A 19,701-nucleotide genomic window follows, 5' to 3' on the forward strand; every position below is an offset into this window, starting at 1 on the left:
ATACCCCTCCACCAGCAAAAATACGCAGCCTACACACACACTCTGTGGGTACCCAGGGATACCAAACATGCACAGGACCAGAGGAACAGACGGTACCTGTGTATTCGTGCCTTACACGATGGCCAACTACTCCACAGAACACTGGCCCGCTGGTAACCCCGATGGAAACTAGCCTAGCAAGCAATGAGAGCAACATGGAGTCAGCAATCCCAAATGTCCAGTCCCTCTTGCCACATCTGCTCATGCACCCTCTCCCCACCCCCACTCCTGTAGTGCTAATTTGTATTGACTATCCCCACATCAGCCAGCTAGGTCTCCCAACAGCCTGTGTGCAGCTCTGTGTGTGTGCGAAAGGGATGGAGAAGAGGGCAAGGAGCTTCCCTCACACACGTCCCCATGTAATGACAGTTCTTGTGCTTCCCGGAGAAGCACTGTTGGAGTCCTGCTGGCTGACAGGCCTTGGGGTCCCCTTCAGCAGGGAGCTCCTCCACCGACTGCAGTCAAGAAGGACTTGATGGGTCCTTCAGAGGCCAGTGGAGTGGGGGGTGACAGTCAATAGGGGTTTGGCTCATGCTCTTTGTCCTGTTACCAATGCTCTCAAGGGGAAAAATGCCTTTAGAGATCAAAGAATTTGCCATTCTCACACAAATGGAGCTGAGAATCCTGCACAGCTGGCGTCGTTAGTCTTTTGCTCTCTCTTTTCTGCAGGGACTGGACTTGTGGATTGGAGTTTCTTGGGCTGTTGTGGGATAGGTCAGTGAAGGTGGTTGGCTTTGCATTTTGCTCTGAATGGTGCTGAGGTTCACGGTCATCCTGAGCAGGTTCCAGATTCATGGCCAGTCACCACAAAAGCTCCATCAGCTGGACCCACCAGTATCACCTCTGAGGCTGAGGTTCTATTGCTCCAGTGGCACATAGCTGTCTTAGGAGGTCTGGGTCATGTAGAGTGAGGGGGAGCCCAGGTAAACTGGGCTAATCTCAAAATTTGTCTCCCAGCTGTCATGTCACTGCCTCCTGCCCACTAGGGGGGCCCTCCTGTTGGGACGAGGGAGTTTCGATGACAAACAAGCCCAATAGCACCCCTGTAGGCAACATGGAGAACTGCACCTTCCTGCTTACTTTATTTTCATGAGCGTCTCAGAACAGAAGTTGAAGATTTTAAATGCGCTGTCCAAGGCGTGGGTGCTCTCGTCAGCCTGCTTATCCCCAGGGAGCCCGAACACACACAGGAATGTGCAGCCCTGCCAGGGAGGGGAAAGAAAACACCAGAGGGGTGAGGGTTTTTTCCAAAGAGCAAATCAGTATCACTGTCTGTGGCAAACAGTTCCACTGTGCTCCAGCTCTCCCACCCACCCTGTTAGAGTAGTGCTGTCATACAGTACCCCCAAAATGCTCTGGGAGACCCCACCACCGCCTCAGACTCAGTCTCTTCAGCACCAAGCTTTTTATCATTCCTCCTGATCCCTGCCCTCCTCCTCCCTTCTCTATCCCTAATGACAATGCCACTGTCCCTCCTGCCTCCTACTAGTCCCTGAGTCTCAGGGGAATGTTTGCCAGCTCCGGCTGCCCAACTGGAATGGCCTTGAAGCTCTGACCCACTTTGTCAAACATAAAGACTTTGTTGATTTTGCCACTGAAGACGTGGATGATGTTTGAGATCTTCACATTGGCATCGTGGATGGCCTTGCACAGATGCAAGGTATTGGCGCTTTCGTCAAACTGCAGGTTCACAAAGACAATTGTGACCGGCCGAAGCTCAGATAAATATTCTAGAGGTTGGTTGTCGTCAATCTGAAAGAGAAGAGCCAGATGTACTCAACAGTCCGTACTCCTGGTGAGCGGGAAGCATTCACTACTCCATATACCCCTCCTCCAGCTGGGCTGACTCTGCTCTCAGATACAGGTGCTAACTCCACGAGGGCAAAGATGTTTGATCAGCTATTGCCATAGGAAGGAGTGGGCCCCCATCAATGGGAAGCACTCTCCAGTCTCAGGATGATGATCCTTTCAGCACAGGACTGGGAAATGAGGCTAGGCACCAAGGGGATAAAGGGGGAGATAGCTGAGCAGAGCCTGTCAATGTGACTTTGCTACAACCCAGGTCTCCCCATAAACTTTAAAATTTTAAACAGAACAAAGGAAAAACTTTTTCATACACCTTACAATTAGCCTGTGGAACACATTGCCTGCAGTCAAGAACTCGGCAGATTTCAAAAAATTATGACAACATCCAGTGTTATAATAGTAAGGATTTTTTTAAATAAAAGCCAATAGTTTTGGAAGGGATCTAAACCCTCATGCCTCAGGTCATAAGCCAAGGGAGGGGGAAGGAAAAAACTTTCCATGTGGACAAGTTGATCCACAACTACCCACTGCAGGGTTTCTTGTATTTTCCTCTGTAGCATCAGGAGAACCTCAGAAAAATTCTAGCTGTGTAAAGCACAGACCGTCAAGCCAAAAAATAAAATTCTGTGAAGTTACTGCAGTACCTTCTTCAGAATGTTTCTCATCACATACTTCCGGAGGGACTTCTCCAGCTCATCATTAGGAGACAATGTGGAGGTTGCTCTGAGGATACCTAGAGGAGGAAATTCAATGCTTTCAATAGCGAAGGAAGACTTGTGGTTAAACCGTAGGGTTTTATTCCTGGCTTTGCTCAAGGGCAGACTTTTACCAGTGGGGACTGGACAGTGCCTGGATGGGGTTGGAGATTCTTGTCTAACCTATTTCACTTAAAATCTTGAAAATGCAAATCACAGTTCCATAGGCACTGAGTTTCTAATCTGCCGGGGGGGGGTTCCCCCTGGCTCCCTGCAGGCCCCGCTCCCACTCCACCCTTTCCCCCAAGGCCCCAGCTCTGCCCTGCTTCTTCCCACCCCCGCTCCGCCCCACCCCGTCTCTTCCCTGCCCCTTCCCACACCTTCTCTGCCCAGTTCCAACCCTCCCCCAAGCACACTGCACCCTTTCTCCTCCTCCCTCTCCCCCAGTGCCTCCTGACACAGCAAAACAGCTGATCCGTGGTAGGCGCTGGGAGGGAGGGGGAGGCGCTGATCGGTGGGGCCCACCGGCGGGCAGAAGGGACTTGGGGGAGGGGGAGGTTCTGGTAGGGGGGCTGCCGGTGGGTGCTCAGCACCCACCATTTTTTTCCCGTGGGTGCTCCAGCCCCAGAGCACCCACGGAGTCAGTGCCTATGCACAGTTGGGATTTTCTATTAGAAAATTCCTTGTGTGCTTATATCAGCACCACTGAAAGCTTGCTTACCCAGAAAGACTGTAGGCACTGAGCAGGGTTCCCTATAGTGTCTCTTCTTGCCAGCCAGGGGTCTCCATAGAGCTGACACAGAAAGTAGGGAGAGGGTCTCTTCTCCTCCACAGTCAGCGTAGCCCTTGCTGGTGTCCAGACAGGTTGAAGCCAGCAGGGGGGAGAGGGAGTTGAAATGCAGCTGGCTGCCTCGGGATTTTGGTGGCAGGGAATGGAGGAGGACACAGGAACTCAAAGGGGTACAGGGCAGGGGCCCCCATGTGCAGTCCATTCACCCTCTCACATTTACACTAACAGAAAACAAAGGAATCTCAGCCTGCCATCTCCCTGGGGTCAACACAGTAGAAGGAAGAGGCACTCACTGTCACTTTCACCCGTGGGGTAGTGCTGTAGGTATTCAGTACATTTCCAGAAGAACTCGTCGAACTCAGTCTCAGAAATGGTCTTTATGTATTTAGCCTAAAGGCACACAGAATTAAAGGCGTCTGTCAGCTTCCACAAGCCTAGTGCAGAATTATTCAATAAAATGCACTCTCATCCTTCACTGTCACCTCCATCATCAACCTCCCTGTCAACTGGATGGAGGACACAGCAGTAATCAGAAAAGATTTTTTGGCTGGAGCAAAACAAGTGATGATGCTCCCAACAAATAGATTCTGCAGCCTCCAAAGCTGGGGTGCAAAGCCTTCCAATTCCACAATCTTTCTCCTGCTGGGTATCTGTCCAAGCCCCCAATCCTGCAAATTTTTTTCCCCCCATCTTCTAGAACTGGAAGGGACCTTGAAAGGTCATTGAGTCCAGCCCCCTGCCTTCACTAGCAGGAGCAAGTACTGATTTTGTCCCAGATCCCTAAGTGGCCCCCTCAAGGATTGATCTCACAACCCTGGGTTTAGCAGGCCAATGCTCAAACCACTGAGCTATCCCTCCCCCTTACATACGTGCTTAACTTTAAGCACCTGATTGGCCCCACTGATTTCAATGAGCTTACTCAGATGCAGGTGCAGAACTGAAGCCCAGCTTCTTCTCATGACACCTGTCACTGAACTATCTCAGTGCCTCCAGAAAGATACTAACTAAAATCACAATAGGCCCACGGTTTGATTCTCCTCCCCATTCTCACAGCTGCTCTCCAAGAACCGGTGCAAGGTGTAAGAGGGGGGTGCTCAAAATAACTGGTGGGCTGCAGGTAGCAATGCTCTCACTTCCACTCCCTGGCAGGTTGGTCGTATTTTCAGAGTTCAAAGCGGGGACACCGGGATTGGCGAGGGGGATGGATCAGGGAATTGGGTGTTATCCTGTCAGGATGAGTACTTGGGGCCTTTTACAGGAAAAGGCAGGGCAAGTGAGAACAGTATTTACCCTTCTGTGACTCCTTTCTTGTTCTCTCCTAGCCCTAATATCTCCCATTCCAATCTATCTGTACCCTACCACACCCCGACCACCCCCTCCACAGTCACTGATTCACCCACACCCTCAGTCACCAACCGACTCCATCAACCTTCCCACCCAACTCTTCCCTCAGCTCCCCACCTGCTGAGAAACACGCCCCACAAACATACCCTTTCCCCCAGGCTGAGATCCTCCCTCTTCCTAACAGACCTCCACAGCTCAGGCCCACACCCTCAGCTCTGAGCCCTGGCCACCAGACAGCCCCAGGCTCAAAATGCCCCCACACATCCCTCCAGCTCTAGCAAATCCATCCCCAGGCTCCAAAATCTTCCCCCTCCTACCTGACACCCATCACCACCAATCTCAGATGCCCCACAGGTCGGAACCCTGCCCCCTGCTCAGAAAGCTCTGGTATTCGCTGCTCTGCACCTCCTCCCTCTGCCACTTGCATCCCTTCTCTTGCAGAGACTCTTGCAGGGGCTGGAGGCTGCAGGGAGCATGGGTAAAGAGCCCAATACTCTGGCTCTGTGGCTCTGTCCCCTACACTACAACAGCTACACTACCCAGTTCTGAGATCACTGGTGGGGCTTACCCCCCTTATTCCCTAACGACCAGCCACTCCTGGCAAGAGGAAGCCAAAGTTAAGTCCACATTCTACTATGCCTTCTTACTTCATCACCACTTTCAACTTTCGCATCACCATCCCTCTCGGCCCCCTCTGCCCAGCTGGTCCATTGGATACAGGCCCAATAACAGATATACACACAAGCATACGTGTGAGGTTGCATCCAGAAGAAGACAATGGGGCACGTAAACACACCCCAACCTAGATAACAAGGCAATACACACGCCACTGGTTATGAACAATTGTTGCACACTCCACATTGCCCACCTTCATAGCTCTTTGATCTTTAATTCTTTCTATTTCTATCATGTTCCTGTTACAGAGTTCCCAGCAGTTCGGCGATAGAATAACCTCGCTTGCTTTTGCTAGGTTTTGGGCCAACCGAACTTCATCCACTGCTCGGCCAATTACCAGAAAATATTGGTGCTTATTGTCTCCAACAACAACTTTGGAGATGTGACCTGCAGATAGCCCTGACAAGAGAAACAAGATTGTTATGGAGGGCATTTTTACTTTACCATTTGTAATATATGTATCTCAATTATCTTAGAAGCGGATTTTGGAGGCCAACCTATTTTTTGGGGGGTGGGAGGTTTGGATCAGTTCTTGACAATATGTGATATTTATTCCAGGAATCTGAGGATTTCTAGAACAACACTCTCCAATGAATTAAACAGCATGTCAGTTAATCAATAATAATAATGCACACATAATTATAAGGGTCACATGGTAGCATCTGTTATAAGTTTACAAATCGGTTTCCATTATAACAATCTGTTTATATCTGAAGAAGAAAGCAGTGTGTTGTAATCTTGGACTCCCATTCAGACAATATCTGGATCTATGAGATTTATAACAAGCTGTGTTACTCTCTGTGACGTTGCAGTCTATATGGTTTTATAAAAATATGTTAATGAGTGAATATAATGTAATTGGAATATGCTTCATGCAAAAGGTCTCTTGTAAGATATCATTACAAAGCTTATAATCTACTGAGTGTGATCATCCTATTTGTATAAATGTACCACTCTTGTATCTGAAACTAGAAATATGAAATATAACTCTGAGGGCCTATTGTAATTATGCAAAGTGTGGGCCATTAATGGTGGTTTGGAATCTTGATGACTCCCATTAACCAGGACAATTGTCTGCAGATGGCTGTGTTTTACCTGTAAGTCTTCCTGTATACGTGTGTGCTGGCAAGTGGGCAATGAAGTCTTGCAGTGACATGTGATCATGTCACCTGAACTGGAATCCATCTTTAACCTGGTGTCTTTCCATTGAGAAGGAGGGGGTGGGAACCCAGAGAGGGACAAAGGATTCCCGCCTTATGCAAAAGATATATAAAGGGGTGGAACAGAACAAAGTGGAGGAGCCATCATGAAGAATCCCCTAGCTACCACCTGAGCTGAAACAAGAGCTGTACCAGGGGAAAGAATTGTGCCCAGGCCTGGAAAGTGTCCAGTCTGAGGAAAAAACTTACTGAAGCATCTCTAAGGGTGAGATTCTCTGTATTCAGTTTGATTAGACATAGATTTGCACATTTTATTTTATTTTGCTTGGTGACTTACTTTGTTCTGTCTGTTACTACTTGGAGCCACTTAAATCCTACTTTTTGTATTTAATAAAATCACTTTTTACTTATGAATTAACTCAGAGTATGTATTAATACCTGGGGGAGCAAACGACTGTGCATATCTCTCTATCAGTGTTATAGAGGGTGAACAATGTATGAGTTTACCCTGCTTAAGCTTTATACAGGGTAAAATGGATTTATTTGGGTTTAGACCCCATTGGGAGTTGGGCATCTGAGTGTTAAAGACAGGAACACTTCTGTTAGCTGCCTTCAGGTAAACCTGCAGCTTTGGGGCAAGTAATTCAGATCCTGGGTCTTTGTTGGAGCAGACAGGAGTGTCTGGCTCAGCAAGACAGGGTGCTGGGATCCCAAGTTGGCAGGGAAAGCAGGGGTAGAGGTAGTCTTGGCACATCGGGTGGCAGCTCCCAAGGGGGTTTCTGTGATCCAACCCATCACACTCTCGAATTGGGCTTGTCAGCCATAGGTGGATTCATCAGGCACTGACTAGACTTCTTATGCGTACACCATGATCCAGTGGATCAACAATTGCCTATTATTATACCTGATCATAAGTTTCCACAAAGTTCACCTCTTTGCCAATGAGTAATTTATTTCAGATATGGAGCATAATGTTTACACTCTTCTCATTTAAAATAATTGTTCCCATGCTTTTTTCTTCACAGACAGATAACTCAAAAAAAACTGGAGCTTGGTACTTGGCATGTAGCAAGTGCCCACTGAGGTATACATTCATGAACAAGTTTGAGAAACATTGGCTGGATAGCAATAAAGTGATATGCAATTCAATAATCCCTTCTGAACCTGCTCAGTGCAGCACCTACTAAGACTTTGAGTTGAACTCAGTAAAAAGCACTCTCTCATTTGGGACATCACTGTACATTCTGTCTGTGTGGTCTAACCAGGGGGCCAGCAAGCAGAAGGATTTTGCTCTCAGTCTGCTGCTGCTGGGAGTTTGCGTGAAGGGAGCTTGTAAATGTCTGCTTGAAAACACACACAGAAAAAACATCCAGATGTAATCTAAAACTCCCCAGCTTAATATAAGGAAATGGCAAAAGAGCAAGTTCCTGAAGATCCCAAACTTAGGTGGCTTTACATTCCTTTGCCAAACAGAAAGGAACAGAGGTACTGTGAAGGCACTTCCCACAACCCTAATGGTTAGCAACTTCCTGTTGCTTTCCATGGATGTGAAATACTCAGAGGTAGAGCTGGTAAATAAAGGGGGGACTCTTTCCACTGACAATTTCAATTCAAACAAAAAAGAAATAATTTTCATCTAAATTTTCCATTAAAAATTTTGATTTTCAGCAGAAATTCAAATGCTGAAATACTTTGGCTGAAAACAAAACAAAAAAATTGATTTGGAAATACTGCCACTTTATTTATGGGAGTTGTAGTTCTGATGCCTCAAGCTCCCATTATTCTCTATAGGTTGGGCTCTCTAGTTTGACTACTAGTATCAGAGGGGTAGCCGTGTTAGTCTGGATCTGTAAAAAGCAACAGAGAGTCCTGTGGCACCTTTAAGACTAACAGATGTGTTGGAGCATAAGCTTTCGTGGGTGAATACCCACTTCGTCAGACGCAAGATCTGACGAAGTGGGTATTCACCCACAAAAGCTTATGGTTCAATACATCTGTTAGTCTTAAAGGTGCCACAGGACTCTCTGTTAGTTTGACTTCATCCCCCATGATGCTTCTTAATGTCCTCTCTTAGTGAGGGGAAGTGGTTAATAATCGGAGGAGTCTTTGTTCATTGTGTACAATGGGAGATGTAGTCCAGCTAGAGAGGACATTAGATGACCAAAATACAATTCCCATGAGGCACTGTGGCAGGATTTCTAAATCAAAATATTTCAGTTTTCAGCTGTTTGGGGTTTTTTGATGGAAAATTGAAATTTTCCATGGAAAACAGACACTCTTCATAACAAAAATTGCTTAGTAGAAAACCCAATTTTCCATTGAAAAACAGTTTTGATGGAATTTTGTCCACGAGTCCTAGTCAGAAGCTATTCAGAGACAGTCCTAGCTCTGTAAAAATAAACTAGGTACAGTCAGCACCGATGAAAGGTGCCAGACTGGCACCAATAAATTGTAGTTGTTTATTCACATAATAGATACAGAATGGCCAGCTCTAGGACCAACTGCCCCAAACTGCCTCCCTAAGGTACTTCAGTCGTTTGATCCCCAAGGCCCATTCAGTCCTTGGCTTCTCCGATGAGACTGTTGTTTCTGAATGTAAGGATGGTTTACGTGTCACAGATATATGTCTGCTATGAACTAAAACGAGACCTGCAATGCATTTCACATGAGCCACCAAGCAATCAGATAGGAACGAGTCTTGGTCACCACTTCCACAGGCTCAATTTGAACCAGCAACTTAGAGGTGAAATGCTCTTTATTCCAGTCCTCAAAAGACTCTCCTCTCTGACCAAAACAACAAGGAGTCTGGTGGCACCTTAAAGACTAACAGATTTATTTGGGCATAAGCTTTCGTGAGTAAAAACCTCACTTCTTCGGATGCATAGAGTGAAAGTTACAGATGCAGGCATTATATACTGACACAGGGAGAGCAGGGAGTTACTTCGCAAGTGGAGAACCAGTGTTGACAGGGCCAATTCAATCAGGGTGGATGTAGTCCACTCCCAATAATAGATGAGGAGGTGTCAATTCCAGGAGAGGAAAAGCTGCTTCTGTAATGAGCCAGCCACTCCATTTTCCCTACCACAGAAGCGGCTTTTCCCATGCAGCTGCCGAAAAGGATGCAACTGATCAGATCACTGAGCAATTAACATCTTTTACAGACTCCTGGCACACTAGAAATTGAATGAGATTTGGGCAGGGTGTTTCTTAGCAGCATATCTTGGGAGCAAGGAGAGTGGGGGCTCATGTGACTGTCCACTCAGGAAGCAGAATTGCCTACTGGTTAGGGCAAGGAACTGGCAGTGAGGAGTCCTGAATGCTCATCCCATCTCCACCACCAACTCATTGTGTGACCTGGGGCAAGATATTTCATCTCCATTTGCCTCTGTTTCCCCCCCTGCACAATGGGGCGAATGCTTCCTATTCACTTTTGCAAAGTGCTTTGGGAATGTGCTCTCTAGTGACTGCAAAGTATTGTTATTCCACTAGTAGCCACAATACCTATCTTCACTCGGAGCGTCAGACCCACTTCAGTTTCACGAACCCCATACTCTTCCTGGATCCTCAGGCTACATTTCAGCGCCAGTGTAATGATATCGCTCAGCTGGCTTCGTTGCACTTTCCACAGTGCTAGCAGTGCATCCCCTGGGGAAGACAGTGTGACAGAGACTTATGGGATACATGCTCTTCTTGTTTCTAAAGTGCTGACAAAGCCACTTGGCTTTTCAGCAAGCCACAGCAGATCTACCTGTACCTGCCCAGCACTCTGACCCACAGAGAGATTGCTCACTAACCACCCCAAACTCCTTAGCAGCTCCTGGCTGTGAACAGACCAACCCCTGTATGCTTCTAGCAGCTGTCGGTTGTGACTCCCTCTTCCCATTCAGTAATGCCCTGCAGCTGCTTTTTACAAGTAAACCTTCCTTCCCGGTGATCCCTTATAGCCACTGACTGCAAGTGTCCCTTCCCCATCAGTGACCCCTTGCAGTGGCTTGCTGCATGTTCCCCTCCCCTCTCCCACACACACAAACCTGTGTCCGCTGGCTCAGGTACATCTAAGGCATTGCACCTCCTATCGCCCTTGGGCAACTGCTAGCACAGTCATTCAGGCCAAGATCCCCAAAGGTATTTAGTATCAGGGGGGTAGTCTGTTAGTTTGTATCCACATGTAAGCAGAGTCAGGATGAGCTCTACCCTGACATCTGGTGGTGAATTATGGCGAGTGTGGAAAAGAACTCCAGGGGCTAATCTTGTTTGCATAGGCACACCCCCTCGCCAGGCATGAAACAACAGCAACTGAAAGTGGTTACTTTGGCTGGTGTGGGATCCCCAGTTTCTCTGTTATTGGGGCAGGAAGAATAAAGTTTTGTTACCCTGATTCTGTGAATCAAGGCCAGTGGAACTGTTGTATGACAGAAGGACTGAGTGAGTCCTTCACCATTACCTAAGTAGCAATTGCTTGACAAGGGGCATGGGTTACAAAACCCAGTGAATTGAGAGAAGATGGGGAGAGGTATTTGTACCTGATGGTATGGGCCCCCTCTGAGGGTTTGAAACACCAATTGCACCACCTCCTCTCTCCACTGTTGAATGTCAGAGCTAACTTTGATTCCATTAGGAGTCTAGTTACAGGCTGCTGAGCTGAATTCACTTTAGGCTAATGGTGCACCAGTACTGAGGCTCCCCTACTATACTATGAGCTGAAATTGTGAAGAGCTGCAATCACAAAAGAGCTAAAGTTATTAAGAGCTGAGATCACTGAGTGCTGTGTTAACTAGTGGGGGAACCTGAAGCTATATTGCTCAGCAGCTGGCGGAGCAATTTGTGGGGATGACTGGAGGAGCAGCGAGTGGCGCGGAGCCTTGTGGGGCCGGTTGGAGTGGCCCAAGGAACGGCGAGCGGAGCTGTTTGCGGGGACGGCTAGAACGGCTCACAGGTCGGTGAGCGGAGCGGAGCAGCTTGTAGAGCGGAGCAGTTCGTGGGATGGCAGGAAAGTGGACTGGCTCGTGGTGAAGGCTGCGGCGGAACCCCCACGGAGAAACAGATGGCTGGCCAGCCGCGGATCACGTAAGGTGCCCCTTAACACCCTGCGTGCCCCCCCCCTTTTACTCTGGGGCTGCACTGACCAAGGACAGAGACTTTGGGGGTTGTTGGACTTTTGGGACTTTGGGTGGTTGCTGGACCCAAGAGACTTTGGGGGTGTTGGACTTTGGGGACTCTGGGTGATTTTTGGGTTGCTGGATTCAAGAACCAAAGGGAAAGGACACAGCCCAATTTGCTGGGGTGGGTTTTGCTCATGGTTTGTGTTATGAATCCTGTTTGTGGTGTTTTTCCAATTTTATGCTGATGTCGTTTACCTCATGTTATTAAACATTTTCTGCTACACTCAGACTCCGTGCTTGCGAGAGGGGAAGTATTGCCTCTTAGAGGTACCCAGGGGGGTGGTATGTAATTGTCCCAGGTCACTGGGTGGGGGCTCGAGCCGGTTTTGCATTGCGTTATTGAAACGGAACCCCTAGATACAGAACCCGGCCCTTGTTGCTGCCAACTTAGATGGGCAGAAGGGTTACACACAAAAACAACGAGGAGTCCGGTGGCACCTTAAAGACTAACAGATTTATTTGGGCATAAGATTTCGTGGGTAAAAAACGCACATCTTTAGATGCATGGAGTGAAGAAGTGTATCCATGCATCTGAAGAAGTGGGGGGGTTTACCCATGAAAGCTTATGCACAAATAAAGGTATTTAGGTGCCTAACTTCTGTCTGAGCTCAGTTCTAAAGGAAGCACCAGCCAGGATTTCTCAATCAGACACAGAGGAAGGGGAATCGGGGTTGTTTCTAACTGAAAGATATAGTGTAAATTCTTGCTTCTTCCAAATCATAGATCAGCCCTGTGGGAATAGGAGCCAGAGAGACGGATACAATAGAACAAGAAAAGGGAGTTGGCTAGTTTGAATGCCGCCACTGTCCAGAGCCTCACAAGTCAAATGACAACGGGAGAGTAGGCCACTCTACCCCACCCCAGTGCTTCCTCCTTAGATATCACAAGCTAATAAATACCTGCAAAGTTCAAGATATCGCCTCCATAAATCAGCACCTCTGCAGCAAGAGAAAAGACGAGAGAAGTTACACACAGCTCTTGTCAAAGAAAATCATGGAACAAATTGTTCTGTCGATCGGGGGATGGGCACGTGTGTGTATGTGTGTGTGTGTGTGTGTTTGTGCATGCACACATTGAGGGGGCATATTTTGCAGAGTAGGTATGACTGAGTGAGCAAGATGGTGTATGTTTGAGCATGTCATCACAACAAAGCTCCCAACTGCTGAGGGCTCAGAGCAAAAATCAGGGAGTTAAACTCCATCTCAAAAGCCACCATAAGGAGGCAGAGCACAGTGTTTCTATGGCAACTAGAAATATCCCTTCCCAGACTGACCTCTTCTCCCAACCCTTTAAAACCCCTACTGCTCAGTTCTCAAAATGTCACATCCAACAGGGAGGGCCCCAGGGACAACCTGAGAAGCACTGCTCCATGGGAAGTTTTGAAGCAAGTTCTCAAAAGCAATGTGACAGCAGGAGATAAGGAAGGATGATCCAGTGGTTAGGGAGCTAAGCCAGAGACTCTGGAGACCTGGATTTGGTTCCCTGCTCCATCACAGACTACAGGTGTGACGTTGGGCAAATCACCTGGCCTCTCCATGCCTGGGTTCCTTATCCGTAACATGAATAATAGCACTCCCCTACCTCACTTCCTCACAGGGGTGTTGGAGGCCATATAAAAGCCTAAGATAGACAAGGAAGGGCCACATTGTGCTCTGAGGGTGTTGGGATGCTTTCTAGATCCTGAGAGGGAATTGGTAACTTTTGTCAGAGCTCAGATCCCCAAATCATTAGTGTGCTGATGTCACAGGGTTACCCTACTCCTTGGCCACATAAACAACAAGACGTTGCTCTTCCAGTGAAATGGGGTGGAGACGAGTGTTCCCTCTAATTTTTCCCACCCATGTGCGGAATAAATTTTGTTATGTGCACCAATATGGAGGTGATGTGTGACACATAAAAAAATTCATGTGGTGAGGGTAGGGCCGGGGCTGAGAGGTTAGGAGTGTGGTCAGGGCTGGGGCAGAGGGCTGGGGAGCAGGGGGTGAGGGCGCCAGCTGGGGGTGCGGGCTCTGGGGTGGTGCCAGGGATGAGGGGCTCAGGGCTGGGGCAGAGGGCTGGGGAGCAGGGGGTTAGGGCTCCAGCTGGGAGTGCGGGCTCTGGGGTGGATCCGGGATGAAGGGTTTGGGGTGTGGGAGGGGGCTACGAGGCTACGGCGGGGAGAGAGGACTCCCCTCAGCTCTTTCTCCCCGCATCAGCACCTGGGCTGCGGGGGAGAGGCGCCTCTCCTCGCCGCAGCAGCTTTGGGGATGGGGCCGCAGGATAAGCGCCCATCCCCCGGCTGTGGCGGATTCCCTGAGCACCTGCATGGCACTGAGAAGGCTGCCATGTGGCCGTGCAGCTTACAGGGAACTTAGGTGGAGGCATACACCAGGGTAGAGCCAAAGGAACAATGGACTCTTCAAAGCAGGACACACTGTGCCAGTGAGGAGCAGCAAAGACTGGTTCCCAAAGCAGCTCCATCCAGCCCTTCTAATCTTGGGACATTTTCAAGGCTCCCTAAGTGACAGAGAAGATCCCAACCTCCAAGTAAAGAAGGGCCCAGGCACCTTTCTGATGGGCATTTCTTCAGTTCCCCAGACCTGAGCCAAGGAAGTGCTCTCAGCGAGGGATCATGCTGCTTGTTACTTACCTTCCACAATATCCCCTACGTAATGATTGAGGGTCTGCGTTAGCTGTTCAACGCCACGGTCCAGACTGGTGTCCATGCTAAACTTCTCCGACAGTGCAGTAAAACCTGTAACACAAACAGCAGTCAGGCAGCCACTGGAGGAGGCAAGAAATGGCAGATGATCTCAGCGACTGCAGTCAGACATGCTTTGTGTTACCTAAAATGTGCTGGATACATAAGAAAAAAAGTTTAACAAAACTTATTTTCCATTTAAAACTGATTTATTAAGCAAAGGAAGTATTATCTGTAGTTAGTGAATTCAACTGGAGTTTCTAGGTCACCACGTCCTTCAAGATTTTAGAACAAGTCGATCGCATCCTCTTTCACCTTGTTTTTGTTTTCAATTGGAAGAGGAAAACAAGCATTCCCTCTTTTTCAACTTCCAACTGGCTTCTTAATTTTGAATGAACTAGTCTTTGAACTGAACTAGCTGAATAAACAGAATATTTTCTTTATTTCATTCTGCACCGCACAAGAGGCTACTGCTGCCAAAAACTGGTTTAGCACATCAGCTAACTCTGGTTCCAGGTGCTTAGCCAGTGACTTCCACCGGCTCATTTGAAATGAAATTTGACTTTCATTAAAACTTGGCAACAAATGTGTACTGCTAAGTATTATTTTTGTATGTAATTTAAATGATTTTAATAGGCTATAAGTTTAGGCCTTAACATAAGTTGCTAATTTCAAGTTTAATTTTAAATCGGGTTGTTTTTTCTTAAAATAAATCTATATTTAAATAAAAATAATCCTATTTAAATAAAAAAAATCCTTTTATATTTTTTTAATTAATTTTTATCCACCCGGCATGCAACAGTCCCTGATTTTCAAGTCCCTAGTTCTTTCAGTTCACTTTGTTCCTATGCTGGAACTCTCCCTGCTTTCTAGTTCTGATCCTTCCCCCACTCCATTTGACCCTGTTTGCCATGAGATCATGCTGACTCTTCTGAGAGAGGTGGCAGAGATCCAGGGGAACATGCTAAAAAGCATTAAGTCCTTTCTAGGTAGTGATGGGAAATTGCTCGTCTCCCATCAGACCTTTCACTTGCAGAGTGCCACAAGGATCAATTCTCTCTCCAGTCCTATTCAATACCTACAAACTGGTCAGACAACAGGGACACAAGTGCCAGCAATATGCAGATGACACACAGCTCTGCTTCTCCTTCCGCATATACATATGACTATACCCCTACCACCAAGATGGCCCAGTGCTTGGAGGAGATCAGTTCATGGATGGAGAACACCTGATTAAAGCAGAACCTGAGCAAGACAGAGGAGATGCCAGTGGGTAAAGGCGTTTGCAATCACAGTGCAGTCTCCTTTGGTTGAAGGTACACATCCATCGTTGGTCAATTCAATCTGTAGTTTAGGAATGCTCGCTGATGATACAATCTCACACAGTAGCATCCTCGAGTAACTTTCTCTACAACATCCAGTTGTCTAGGAGAGACTCATCCTAGAGAATGATGACCTGGTCTCTGTTATATATGCTTTCCTCACCTCCCAGCTGGGCTACAGAAATGCAAAATACCTGGGCATAAAGCCTTCACACCTCAGAAAACTGATAATGTGGCAGCACATCTCCACAGCAACACAAACTATCACAACCACATCAAACCTATCCTCCCACATAATACAAAGTCAAGTTCAAGGTCCCAGTCCTTATCTTCCAGGTACTCTTTGGCCTGGGCCCATCATATCTAAAAAATTGCATAAAGTTCCAGGATGGGGACGGCAGTTGACAACTCTGCCCTGAGCAGCTGCTGCACCATCCTCTGCTACTCCTGTCCCAAACTCTTTTGAGCCTAAAGACGCCAATTCTGCAAAACGGTCAACGTAATAAAGACGAAAGTCCCTAAGCCATTTCAGCTGTGACTTCAGCTAGATTTGGGCCCAAGTCTCCCATTACCGCAGACAATATCTCTTTTAAACCTTCCATGTACTAAGGCTGGGCTTTTCAGAAAGGCCTAATAAGGGAGTTAGGACTTGTCTACACGGTGAGTTACTGCACAATAAGCCAAGGTGTGACTCTACAGCATACCAGCTTGCCACCCAGTCACTCATCGTATGGACACTGCTAAGTCGTGGATATAGCTTAGCATGCTGCTGGTTGAGAGCACAGTACATCAAGCCACACTCTGGAACTTTTCACTCTGGTGTAGCATTGTCCACACACCGAGTTAGTGCATGGCAAGCTGGCAACCTATTGATTCGCACCCTGGCTTGCTACACAGTAATTTGCCATGTAGACAAGCCTTTAGGCACACAAATCCCATTGATTTTAAATGGAAGTTGGGCACCTAACTTCCTTGGGCCCTTCTGAAAATCCCACCCTTAATAATCTCTCTACCCACCTGAAATGTCTGCAAAAAGCAATACTCCATCAAAATTCTCAATGAAAGGCACCTCCTGGGAGAAATCACCATATACGATGAGATCGGGGACATGAGCTGCTACTTTCCCAATTGTAGTGCTGTCACTTGGCTTTCTTTGCTCCATTTTGGCAATGAATGCAATCTGCTGCCCAGGGTCCTGCAACACTGATGGATAATTCAATATATGATCCTCCCATTCAGGGAAGGAGGTGACTCCCACTAGCCTGCCATAACCGTGATCACTCTTGTGATGATCAGACAGCAGCCCCATCAAGGACAGGTCACAATTCACTGACGGAAGGGTCTCAGCCAGTAACATTCTGTGTATATCACAGTCTACGTAGCTACAGTTGCTAGGTGAGACAAGCTTCCTTCATTAATGTATTTTAAACCCATTTACACAGAAATGGTGTGATGGGGTATAGAAACCCCACACGAGTCTGGGCTGTTGTGACTCTTGGATCTACAAGAGGCTCTCCTCTTGTAAACTCAAATGTAAAAAGTATGTAAAAGTTCTTAAGATGTTACAATAACCATGAAAAATAGGTCAAGTTGTTTACGACCCTGGATGTTGTAACAAGTCCAAAAGAACCAGACAAAGAAGTTGGATGAGTTTAAACCAAAAAGATCATGTTGACATAATCCAAGAACTGTTGAAATTATGATTGGTAAAAACACAAGATGTGGAACCAGAAGTTAATTGTCCAAAACTGGTGTGATGGATATGAGGCCTAACTGGTGAGAGGGATGAACTATGACTCTCACTTTTCCTCTTTTTGGGTTCCTTAAAAAGAAACCGTGAAAAAAAAGACACGATCAGTTCCGTTCAGATCAATTCAGTTCAGCTCTCCCTCTCATCTCTCATCTCACCACCTTGCATACCAGCTCATCCCCCGATCTGCCAGCACTGCAACTCATCCCAGCTCACCTTGACTCATCGAAAGGACTTTCTTCCTGAGAGGAAGGCCGGCTGGCCTTAATCTTGTTCGAGGTACTTTGTTTTCACCTGTGAGTGCTGAAAGTCATCACACGATCATGACATCCAATCCTCAGCCCATCAGTGGGGATATCCGATTGCCAGTACTGCAGAGGCATGTGTAAGAGCTTGTACTGTTTTCCCTTCCCCTGTTGTGTTATTTTGTAGCCCCCCCCCCCTTTCTATCTCTCAGTCTCTTGACTATTTATCAAATTCTGAAGTCAACTATGGTGTATTCATCCAAGCCTGATTGTCTAAGAAGAAAAGATCCAATCAGATGAGGTCCCTGACCAAATCGTAAACCAGGATCCAAGCAGCAGGTGTCATGGTTGACTTGCCAACCAAAAGCACCCACTCATAACTAACCAGCAGTCCAGTGTTTCAAAACCATCAACAAAAGCCATATTTCACCCATCTTTTCTATCCTCTCTGTTCTCTACCTTGTGTCTGTTAGTTAAGAACAGGATAAGTAAATGCACTCTACACATCAAAACTGAGAGTAAAATTAACCCTTTCCTTTTCATCAAAGAACAGTTGTTCTGAAAATATGAGTCTGCTATTTTGTCTCCAAAAGGAGAAGGGCTTTCAAGGTTTTGCCTAAGTTTGTTTTGCATAATCATTCAACCACAGTTTGACTATAAATGCCTGTTTTGATTTCTTGTTCTTTCTTGTTTTTAATCAATAAACTTTTAATTTAAATAATACTTTTGAGTGTTTGCCAAGTTACTGAGTAAAATCAAGCCCTCTGTTTAAAATAACCCCAAGCCTATCTATCCCTGTTTGAAGTTGGACAGTGAAAGAGTTTATAAACACCTTTAACTCTTTGGGCTTTTGAGATCAATATCCATACAACAAGGCCCAGTCCATCCCATCCTGTAACACCTCAACCAAGTGTCAAGCTTCAAGGGAGGAGGGAGAACCCAACTCAGTTGTTTCCTGGCTGGAAAAGAGAGCAAGTCTGAGGCTTTCACGGTGTGAGAGATTGGTTGGGGCCAGAAACTGGGGAAGATAGCTACCTACCAAGGCCTGCCTAGGGGAAGGGAAGGGTTTATGCTGCTTTGTGTTTATTTTGGACTTTGGGCACCCCGATAAGGTGGAACTGTTACATGACCTAGCTGAAGAGCTAAATCCCTTCAGTCCAGAAGATGTTTGAGACTGGGTGGAGCAGTGGAGGACCAGGAGGGAAACAGAGGCAGAGCCATGGCCACACAGTGCCATGCCATGAGGGGGTATAGCAGGAGGACATGTCGCCACAGATGGTTAATGCCATGAGACTCTGATGGTCTTTCCTTTCAAACTCTGGGCTTGCTATGCTTCCCAACTCAATAGTTGAGTAGAAATAAGGAGGCTATATTACCTCTGTATTTGGCACTGGTGTTACCGCCAGTTCTAGTGTCCACAAGTCAAGAAGGATGTTGAGAAATTGGAGAGGATACATTGTTCAGAGAAGAGTCATGAGATCGGAAAGGGATAGCTCAGTGGTTTGAGCATTGACCTGCTCAACTGAGGGTTGGGAATTCAATCCTTGAGGGGGCCATTTAGGGATTTAGTTGGGGATTGGGCCTGCTTTGAGCAGGGGGTTAAACTAGATGACCTCCTGAGGCACCTTCCAATCCTGATATTCTATGATTTATGGATTGGAAAACATGCCTTCCAGTGAGAGGCACAAGGAGCTCAATCAGTTTAGTTTAGCTTTCTCTTTGTTAAGGGGAGACTTGATCACAATCTCTAAGTACATACGTGGAGAACAGAAATTTGATAATGGGCTCGTCAGTCTAACAGAGAGAGGTGTAACAAGATCCAAGGGCCAGAAGCTCAACCTAGTCAAATTTAGACTGGAAAAAAGGTGCAAATTTTGAACAGTGAGGGTAATTAATCACTGGAACAGCTTACCAAGGGTTGTGGTGGATTCTTCATCACCGGCAATTTTAAAATCAAGATTTGTGGGTTTCTAAGAGCTATGTTTTAGTCCAAACAGGAATTAATTCAGGGGAGTTCTCTGGCCTGTGTAATA

The 19,701-nt window shown here is 46.9% G+C and overlaps 1 protein-coding gene across 1 annotated transcript in view; it reads right to left on the bottom strand.

The window, feature by feature from the left end:
* LOC113407275 (adenylate cyclase type 10-like) overlaps nucleotides 1-16,835 on the bottom strand; it is a 74,434-nt gene extending 57,599 nt beyond the window's left edge. The window contains exons 1-10 of the mRNA XM_026655594.1: nucleotides 16,691-16,835; nucleotides 14,301-14,405; nucleotides 12,571-12,609; nucleotides 10,011-10,154; nucleotides 5,543-5,748; nucleotides 3,624-3,720; nucleotides 2,490-2,578; nucleotides 1,600-1,791; nucleotides 1,120-1,241; nucleotides 97-173 (exon numbers count right to left, since the gene is read on the bottom strand). Coding sequence (XP_026511379.1) covers nucleotides 97-173; nucleotides 1,120-1,241; nucleotides 1,600-1,791; nucleotides 2,490-2,578; nucleotides 3,624-3,720; nucleotides 5,543-5,748; nucleotides 10,011-10,154; nucleotides 12,571-12,609; nucleotides 14,301-14,405; nucleotides 16,691-16,835 — 1,216 coding nt within the window. The remainder of the gene's footprint in view (nucleotides 1-96; nucleotides 174-1,119; nucleotides 1,242-1,599; nucleotides 1,792-2,489; nucleotides 2,579-3,623; nucleotides 3,721-5,542; nucleotides 5,749-10,010; nucleotides 10,155-12,570; nucleotides 12,610-14,300; nucleotides 14,406-16,690) is intronic.
* Between the last annotated feature and the right edge of the window lie 2,866 nt (nucleotides 16,836-19,701).

The sequence above is a fragment of the Terrapene carolina genome, unplaced genomic scaffold (genome assembly GCF_002925995.2).
Source record: "Terrapene carolina triunguis isolate 2854851 unplaced genomic scaffold, T_m_triunguis-2.0 Scaffold210, whole genome shotgun sequence".
Lineage (NCBI taxonomy): Eukaryota > Metazoa > Chordata > Testudines > Emydidae > Terrapene > Terrapene triunguis.